At 40.9% G+C, this 10,193-nt stretch overlaps 1 protein-coding gene across 1 annotated transcript; it reads left to right on the forward strand.

Moving 5' to 3' along the window:
• Positions 1–5,375: 5,375 nt before the first annotated feature.
• LOC126849735 (uncharacterized) lies at positions 5,376–9,840 on the forward strand. Its single transcript, XM_050591886.1, has 5 exons — positions 5,376–6,601; positions 6,729–6,859; positions 6,927–7,167; positions 7,269–8,085; positions 8,424–9,840. Exons 1-5 carry the CDS (start codon positions 5,821–5,823, stop codon positions 9,670–9,672), a joined length of 3,219 nt encoding a protein of 1,072 aa, XP_050447843.1. The 5' UTR covers positions 5,376–5,820; the 3' UTR covers positions 9,673–9,840.
• Positions 9,841–10,193: the final 353 nt, after the last annotated feature.

Here is a 10,193-nt window from a genome sequence, read left to right on the forward strand (position 1 = left end):
ATAAAGGTGCAAAATCGACTCCTCGATTCGAACCTAAATTTTTGGACTCTTTTTGGATTATTGCCGATCCTGGACTCGTGCGTGAGATAAGACAACGACAAACGACGCCCGTCTCGGTTTACGCGAGCGATCGATAAAGCGCCAATTATTACTTGTTAATGGAAAGCGGCGTCATTAAAGATACGCGTAAAACTCACTCGTTATCCGGCAGCTCACGAAAGACGGCGGCGTATTTCATCGCTTTACAGCCGGATGTAAAATGACTTGGGGATACGATTTCCTCGAGCGATCATAAAGGAATCCGTTAAATAATAATAATGTTGGAAAGGATCGACGCGTCCTCCCATTCGTTCATAAAACGATCTCGATAACTTGATCTAAGATAATGCAACGATTTTGACGCGATCTGAGAGAGTTAAATGGCACGTAATACCAAGAGGCTAAAACAGAATTACAGCTTTTTATGGCACTTACGAGATAATTTCATGAGCCCAAAATCTCTGATATGGACGATATTTCGCTGTTATTTGCAAAATTTGAACGATATTATAATTTTATATAAATTATTACTTATTAATATTTACATAATATCATTTGCAATATTCAAGGTACAAAGTCAGTTACTGAAAAATAACGTGAAGATTAATATTGACATTAATAGGCAAAAGAGTCGTTCGGATTCAATAAAATCGATCTCTCCAGGATGCAGCAAATTGAGGGCGCCCGTGAACAGGCGCCAAATGGAGAAAGGATCATCAAATATTTATGAATACGCATTGGCTAACAGCTCCGTGTCATGCAATCGTGCAGATAACGCTGGGAACGTCCGAGGGAAGCACCTGTATCGATTTAAGTGCCTAAAACTCTCGGGAGAATCTTCTGCGTAGTGAATCCGAATCCGGGCAGCAATGTGCATCCGGCAGAAAACATTTCATTGATTCTCTTCTTCTTTTTTAACTTCGAACGAATTTTACGATACCGATACCAACGGAACGATACGTGAACGAGAGAACCTTTCTGTACTGTTTAAATATTTACCGAACGGCTTTTAATTCCAAGATATGTGTTATATATTCAAACTTTTATCGAGCCAATTTTCAGCTTGAAATAAAATATTTCACATTATAAAGATTTTTATAAGGAACATAAAAAAATCTACAATCAGCTAATAGATTTTGTTAGGAATGAAATAAAATTAGCATGATATCTGCACTGCTGTAATGTAGATTTTTAAATGTTTGTAATAACGTGTATTTTATCCCGATTTGAATAACTTGTAATATTTTTTCTTTTTTTTTTGAAAAAAATGCATTTTGAAAAATGCAAACGGTTGGATATCGTTTCTTGTTACATGTTAAAATACATTAATTAGAGTTAACTATAAGGGAGAAAAAAATTGCTTTAAACATTTTATTTTAAATTGTCGATCATTAAAGAGGTAACAGCATACCAAAGGAAAAGTGATGAGCCAATGCGACTTGCGAATAACGATGCCGAATATGCGGTGGAATTAACGAACGCAAAAAGCAAACGCAACTTTATTGCAGTCTTACCATTGTACCGTTAAAATCCCCGTATATTTCGCAATCAGTATTAAAAAAAAGAAAAACCAATTCACATCTTGCGGAGAATTGTTATCTTGTCATTCCGTGGATTGCAGAATTATGTATATTGCACTACGATAAAACATATTAATCCTTTTTATTGCTTGCGCGAAAGAAATGTAGACAGAAACTTAGCGCTAGATTAACAATGACGATTCTGCTGTAGAAGCTTGTGATAAAGTCGTGCGTTTTACATTCATTTCAATTCTACATTGGTTATCGCGAAAAAATGTTATGTAATCAGGTATAATATTTTTAAATTCAAACTTTACATATTAAATATAAATTTCGCAAAAATTTTGTAAAAGAAAAATTAGAAATATGCGCTTCTTTATAACACATGGAAAATTCTTTACGATACTTCATCAATGATAAAACTTCAAGAAATGTCTTCCAATAATTGTTAATGTTCGTTATTAACGTGCGATCCGTCAAATGCAGCTTAAAACATGTACCGAGCTGTTAAGAGAAAGCTTCGCCGAGCGTAGGTGCATCTGTCAAACGAACACGCTCGGTGACCAGCGTATTCGCGCACAAAGAAGCGTCAGCGGCGAACGCTGCGCAGCATAAAGATCCAATGAGTAAGTGACGACGTGGATGCTCGAGAGTGCTCGAGATCATTCATCCGAAGTGGATGCTGGCAGTTAAAAGAAAGTTTAAGTGCCAATCGACGACGGGCGATTGCACCGGGACATTTATCGGGCGATAAGAAGCAATCTTTCGACGGGATAAAAATATATATATTTTTATTGACTAGCAATGCATCTAAAGTTTTAATAGAATAATTCAAAATATGTTATATTTTAATCAATAGTAAGATAGATAAATATATACATTAAAAAAAAATCTGTTTTTATATTAAATAATTTCTTCAATTAATGAAAGCATAAAGCAAAGCAGAAATATAAAATTGACGGAGTAATCAATTATTTAAACGATAGTTATTTATTTGAAATTTTTCTTTGTTGCGAATGATGAATGTGTAGAAACTCACTAGGACGGGCAATCATCGGCTATAAGCCGAAACGTCCGGTCGCAAAACTCTCTGCATACCGCCGGAGGCGTCTGCTTAAATCAATTTCATTCTGTAATTTCGCCTCTTCTAGACCAACGCCAACTGGCGTCATTTGCTTCGTGATTGAGTGCGAAAGATTGCAACCGGATTATGCGCGAGCCGTCGAGTATGTATGCGCGCGATCAAAGTCGACCGGAGGTTCTCGGCGGTCCCGGGGAACGACCGTAAACCATTATTCCGCAGCGTCATGTGGACGGTGCGCGAATCGCAAAAGAACCTTCGAGAGGCTGAAGAGAGAATAATGGATTCGCGAGACTGGGGATAATGGTCGCGTAACGAGCTGCAGAATGAGCAGAAACGCGTAGCTTTTGCCGAGAGTTGAGAGTTTTCTTTTACTGTTTTTTTTTTCCTTTTTTTTTCCCGTACTTTTCCACATCCGGCGGGAATAAAGTTAATTGAAAAAAAGTGAAACATTCTGCGAATTTACGGCTGTACTTCTTAGACCTTTTTAAACTCTCCGAAGAAGCTTAACGAGAAACTTCGCCCAGTCACGTTTTCTCGTATTCTCGACTCTTGCTAAATCCTTAAAAAAAAAAAAATTAATAGAATGAAGAAAATTGTCTAAAGAAACGGATGCTTTTCGGAGAGGAAGTAAAGTGAAAAAGGTATGCAATGTCATGTGACGTAGTCACGCAACTGTAAACCAACACTTTGATAGTCGGTTCTTGTTTCTAAAGCTGGCAAGGCGTGTGCCGCCCACCGAGAACAAAAAGAGACATCCTTCGAAGAAACTCAACAACAGGGTCTCTCAAGTGATATGTATATGTTGCGTCGTTAGAAAAATCCTCTTGATATTACTCTGATTTGTGTGCCTTTGGCTGAGTCTCTTCCACGAGAGAAATAAAAATATTACGAGAATCGATCATATTAGAAAGTAAAACGATATTCTTTTTTTAATTGGTCACGATGATTGAGACCCACTGCTTTCCTTCATTCCTTACAGTCGCGAAGAGGCGCCACGAGGATGTCTTTGAGCGAGCTGTCCTCTTGTCTTCCAGCCACTCCCATTTTCAGCTACCGAGTTACTGCCACTCTGTCAATCCGATCTGATGCCGTAGAGATGACCCTGACACTGAATGATTCTAGAACCAGTCTTATTAAAAAACGCAGTTGACATTTTACACCGCAACGACACAAGTACGCAAAGAAATATCGTAATCAATTCAAAAAAATATTAACTATGACTTCTATAAACATATATATGCGTTTTATACATTAATTAAATTTTTCCTAAATTTTTAAATATTTTATGAATCCTGAGCATAAAAAATATATCATTTTACAATAAATTTTTGTAAAATAAAGCAACTGTAATACATATCGCATATTTTAATATTCAAATCTTCTCTGAACGGACAGTTCTTCTTTCACTCAAATGAAAGGTATCCGAAAACGTCTCATTTGAATAAGACATATGAAGATATTCTGGAGACACGGTGCAAGAACGATGAAGCGCGATTGATGATGAGATTGAATCAAGGATCACCTATAGTGTTGCCGGGGCATTGAACCATACCGATTGATCGTTACGAAAACAATGGTAGACATAGGCTTACCCTAACGATGACGCTTGACTTAGAGATGGAGGATTATGTTGGTAGCGTGACGACTAACAAGTACAGGCCGGAGATAGGCTCGACTTTGTCCGATGAAAACCGATCCTCCGGCTACTACCCACGCTCCTACGAGACGCGCGCGCATTTTTCACTCGACACTAAGATAGGCAAACAGCCTATCTTTGTCATGCAGATCGTCGTGGCGCCGAACGTTAAATTGAAAATTGCAAATTTTTTTCCACGAGACGTCTCGTCCTCGTAACCTCGTGAAATCATGAGATCATCGCGGTCAACGATCTCAGACAACATTTAAGCAGACAAAGTGCACTTGTTGCACGTTACATGAAAAAGAAGAAGTCGAGATCAAGTCGAATGCCTTTAGAGAGACAATTCGTATCCGCTGCGTGTGTTACATTCGAGGAGATTAGCTTAAGATTGGCTTGCAGATACCCTTGCTCGCATGTACAGTTGTACATCTCGAGAAGTGCCATGATTCGTTTTAACACCTTTTTTCTCTGTTATTTTTACGACCTCATATCATTTTTGCATCACTGCAATTTTGCACGATTTAGCCTCTCTCTCTCTCTCTCGATGCATCTCTCTTGCTTTTTATGCACGCTTTTTCAGGAATTTTTTTAGCAATCCATGTTGAAACAAGGAAAAACGCGCAATTTTTTTTTAATAGCTGTTGGCTACAACAGTGAAAACTTTTCTACTGTTAGAAACTAACAGTAGAAGCTTTGGAAAGCTTAATGATTAATGATTTTTTTGACCATAATAATTAAGAATCGAATGAAAACAATTTTATAAAACTTTATAATATAACATTTCAATCATAATTGCTGTATAACATCAATAGTATACCTCCATATTAATTTTCTTGTCAACCACAATGAAAAATGTTCGATTCTAATAAATAGAAATTAAAATTTGATTAAAAAATAACGTAAACGTTTGCTTGCTACCCTTATCTTGAAGACCATCACGAAGAGACAAGTGGCCAGGGTAGTTGCGCAGCTTTTCATCGTTTTTATCACCGCGTTTCTCTTCGCCATCTGCTGGAAGCTGGGAGAATCAAGAGATGTATTGAACAGGCAGGATGCGCGCGGCGAGATGCGCGAATATTCGCGAATTCCCGTCAGCGGGGGACCGCAGTCCGTACAATAAAGAAAAAAGCTTCCAGGATAGAACGAGAGACGTGGAGCGAGGTGGAGCCAGTAGGAGCGGAAGAGCACTCCGGCAAGAGAGACCGACGAAGAGAGTCCTTAATCCACCCGGACGTCGAAGAGCCGAGCTCGATTAATAGACGCGCTCGCCGGAGAAACAACGTCGATACCAGCCGCAACGCGAGATGACTTCTGCGGTGCTCTAAGCGGGACTTTTGGTGCACTTCGATGGGTGATCGTGCGCACCTGAGGGATCACGGCATTGGCTCTTCGCAGATCTCCGTGTGAGATGGTCAGTTGGGATAGTCGAGCGGTCATGTAAACGTCCCACGGTGTCCAGGTGTCGTCGTGTGGTCCGACTGTTAGCGTATCTCCAGTGAATCTTCGTGGAATCTAGAAAATCTTTTTCCTCAATCAGAATGAGACCAAGCTCGATTGTTCTGTTACTTCTGCTGTGCGCTCAGTTTCTCACCTCAGAATCGAAGCTTCGGCAGCAGGCAGCTGTAGACGATGACGACGATGACGATGACGATGACTGGAATGATGAGGACGATGACGATGACGACTATCAGCCGAGACCCGAAGTCGACGATGATGGTCGCATCTACAAGAATCCGCGAAATTCACCCTCTGCCATGTGCCCGAGGGATGAAGAGCAGGCGGAACTGATGAATCAGAACTGTCTGCGAAAATGCTCGACTGATGAAGACTGCAAGAGCAAGAAGAAGAAATGCAGATGCGACGGAGCTTGCGGAATGTCGTGCATCAAGCCCGAGCGTGAATGTCCATTGTTGACCGAAATTGATAACGGCGTAATGACCATTGCCGGAAGATACTTTGGAGATAGAGTCCGCTACACCTGCGACACCGATTATTTTACGGTCGGTGTAGTCGAGAGAACCTGTCGCGCCGACGGTCAATGGACCGGGACCACTCCGTCCTGCAAGAAGGACTCCAACTCCTTCTGCTTGCAGCCGCCAAAGATTCCGAATGCACGTCACAACGCCCTGCCAGAACAGACGACCTTTGACATTGACAGTACGGTGCAATATTTTTGCAATCACGGATACATGACGACGGGGATAAAGCGAGCTAAATGTCTACTGATGGATAATATTGCTACTTGGTTCGGGCCAGATATCACTTGCAAGCCTCAAAGCTGTGGAGCACCTCCGGACATTCCTAACGGATGGCACTCTGGTAAGTTCAAATACAATCGATTAATATATATATATATATATATATATATATATATATATATATATATATATATATTCAATGTTACGATCTGGTAAAGTCGTATTTATCAGCTGATACTGCTTTTAAGGGCAATGTTACACGTATGATTGTCGCGTGTCGTATCATTGCTCGGAGGATTATGAATTAATTGGTAAAGCGGAAAAATTGTGTCTGGCGGATGGAACATGGATCCCGAAGGAGTTGCCGCAATGCGTTCAAGTAAGAAATTAAGAATCAACATCGAAATGTATCTCTCGGAAACGTGTGTAATACATATTTCGTGTAGGTCACGTCCGTACAATGTCCAAAGCCGGATAATCCAGTCAACGGCAAGGCTGTCTTCACCTCCTTCGCGTATAATTCCATCGTATCGTACGAATGCAAGTACGGTTATACGGTTGTAGGCGCAGCAACTAGACGTTGCGGTGCTGACAGAAAGTGGACTGGAAAGACGCCTACTTGCCAGGAAATCAATTGCGGCTTACCTGGCGTGCTGTATAACGGTTGGATCGAGAACATTGAAGCCGGTGTGTTTTATATAAAATTAAATAGAATTAATATAAACTAAAATGTGAGTAGGCAGTATTACAAATATTTTCCCTTTTTTATAAAATTATCGCGATCACAGGCACAGGTATGGGCGCCAGCATAATTTTCCGCTGTAAGGATCACATGAAACTTGAGGGCAATACTTCTTCCGTCTGTCAAAAAGACGGTAAATGGCGTTATCCTCTACCGCAATGCTTAGCGCCGTGTGTCGTTCCGCAGATTGAAAACGGTCACGTCAGCGTAGCCAGCCACGACAGAAATCACATTAACAATGTTACGGTGGTAGAACATGGCGAGAGACTTATAGTTAGCTGCATTCAGAATTACGAATTCGCCGCCAACAGCACGCCGGTGTTATGCAACAACGGTACTTGGTCGATAGTGCCTAATTGCTCACCGGCCCGTTGCAAGCAGATGCCAAAGATTCCGAAAAACGGGATGGTGATAGCGCCGAAGACGGATCACGGCATGAAAGCGGTTTTCAGGTGCAAGGATGGCTTCGAGTTGATAGGCGGTGGTCCTTTGAACGCTTCCAAGTCCGTGGAGTGTCGCTATGGCAATTGGATCGGCGACATACCGCATTGCAATCAAGTCTTCTGCCCCTTTCCCGGCTTCATCGAGAATGGCAAGGTTTTCTTGGTAGGCAATATGGGAGTTTACGATTACAGGCCATACGTCAGGAAGATTGTCAACAACAAGCAGATTATGTACGATTGTGACAAAGGTTACGTTCTCGACGAAGGGCCAGCCGGCGCGACTTGCATAGGCGGTGCATGGAGTCCCAAGGAGTTACCTAAGTGCATTCTTGGACAACATCCTAGACTCAGATGGAGCAGGCGACGTAGATCAGCGGATGACGATGTTTCTCTGAATTACAACGTTACTTTGAAGTTACAGTGAGTTACAGTAAATTATCAATAAAAACTTACATGAATTTGTTGAATGTCGATACGTATAAGGTAAACAAAGAAATTTATTTATAAAAATTGATTAATTAATTTAAAAAATTATTCTATTTATTTTTAAGAATATTTTTACATTATTTCTTTATAAATTATTACTCTGAATATTAGAATTTTTATTTTAATAGTTAATATAAATTATTATGTTAAAAATTAAACACGTTAAAAAAGTTATATATAAAAAAATATATAAATGTTATATATAAAAAATTGTATATAAAAAAATAATGTAAGAACATGTTAAAAATGAAAATTGAATATTAATGTTTCAGAAAATTCATTGATTTCTTCCGTAAAGTGGGCAAGAAGCTTTTACATATGGAGATGAATCGAAGTCGCGAACATGGCAAGCATAAATCGGAAATAAAGTCAACATCCGGTGCCAATTATCAGAACAATACCAATGCATCCGATCCATCGGCTTGGAAAACGCACGCAAATCACGGCAATAGATCCCGTTTGCGAGAGGAGAGAATGATCGACTTTCTCAAGATGGTATACAGAAAACTGCAGCGCATGGACGCGAGACAACCAAATAACACCAGCAACAATACCATGCACGATTTGCTGAACGCAATGAGCAAGAATTTCTTCCACGTGGATCTCGCGGAGTCGCGACGAAATAACAGCAGGGCTCGTTCGGACTTCGAAATACGCAATCAGAGGGAGTTCATTAAATTGAAACGGGAATTCGAACGAATCATGCGATTCTACAACAAGTCCATACGCTGGAACGAGAAGCAGATCCGAAAGGACGCGAAGAGAAAAGGTCTGTCGCATGCGGAGAAGCGAAAGGACAAGAAGAAGCACAGGAAGAATTATTACAAGGGCTTCTACGAGTTCGTCAATAGTTACGTAACCGAGAAGCTGTCGATGTTAGAGGCGCGAAACGCGACCGAAGAGCTAATCAAGAAGATGAATATCGACAAGTTCACCGTGAGGAACGGCACGACATTCACGGTCGGCGAGATGTACGCGTTTTTCAAACATATCATACAGAATCGATTGAACTCGACGGAGGAGAGCGTGGTCGTAGAAACCAGCACGACACCGGTGCCGAAAGAGGTCGAGTCAGACAATAATCAATCATCGACAATCCCGAGTAATGACGCCGCCGTGCTGGACAACGAGATACCGGCGAAAGAAGGGACGCCGAAGCACCGTAGTAAGCGGATACGAAATGCCTCGGAGGATGCCGGCTCGCCTCGACAAAAGAGGAAGCTTCTGTCCGTAAAGCTGGCCAGTGATCAAAAGAATTCGAGGAAGTCCGCCGACGCCAATGCCAAATCAAAACAATTCACTTTCGACGAGCTGCAGGCGCAACAGCAGAGCCGCTCGAAACGATTCCTGCCACTTTCCGAGCTGGATAATCAAATATTCCTCAAGAACTTGTATCTCAACGCTTACGAGGACGAGTATCGAGCAAACGTGAAGCGATCTCTCGATCAGATGAACTACACGACGGGCTGGCTCTCCTCGAAGAGGCGTAAGGGCAACCTCGGCGAGTACGAGATCAAGTGAGGAAATAATGTGTTGTGATATTAACGGAATTTACTAAGTTATTTACCGATATCAATCGATTTTAGGCGAGTGTACACTATATATACGATAGTTATAATCGTTGTCCCTCGTCGATACGCATTGTAACGTGTATCGCGCTTTTTTGAAAAATAAATCTTTTCCATGCAAGCGTCCGTAATCCACACATTTGACCGCATAATTCCTATAAATCATCAATAAATGTGATAAAAGATTCAGGTTACATCTTTTATTGTATAATCGTGTGTATGTATGTGCATAGAACTGTGCACGCAAATTATTTAAAAACGAAAGAACAAAGTTAATAAAAATCAGATCGAATACACTCTCCGCGTTGCGCAAGCTTTAAGTAGTACGAACACCAGTTTCGATTCTCGCAACACTTGGATATAATGAGACATTACGTCACAGCGATATCATTAAATTCTTTCCAAATTATTTACCTTGCGTGCACCGGTTCTTCATAAAATTACTCCGGCAATCCGATCTCAGAGGCGCGAGCA

The sequence above is a fragment of the Cataglyphis hispanica genome, chromosome 1 (assembly GCF_021464435.1).
Source record: "Cataglyphis hispanica isolate Lineage 1 chromosome 1, ULB_Chis1_1.0, whole genome shotgun sequence".
NCBI lineage: Eukaryota > Metazoa > Arthropoda > Insecta > Hymenoptera > Formicidae > Cataglyphis > Cataglyphis hispanica.

What these genes read in the sequence shown, in the direction of transcription:
- LOC126849735 (XM_050591886.1), top strand. Translation starts at nt 5,821, where the DNA reads ATGAGACCAAGCTCGATTGTTCTGTTACTTCTGCTGTGCGCTCAGTTT. An exon ending in AGTTGCCGCAATGCGTTCAA is followed by an intron (nt 6,860 to 6,926) that starts GTAAGAAATTAA and finishes TATTTCGTGTAG; the next exon opens with GTCACGTCCGTACAATGTCC. An exon ending in AACGTTACTTTGAAGTTACA is followed by an intron (nt 8,086 to 8,423) that starts GTGAGTTACAGT and finishes TTAATGTTTCAG; the next exon opens with AAAATTCATTGATTTCTTCC.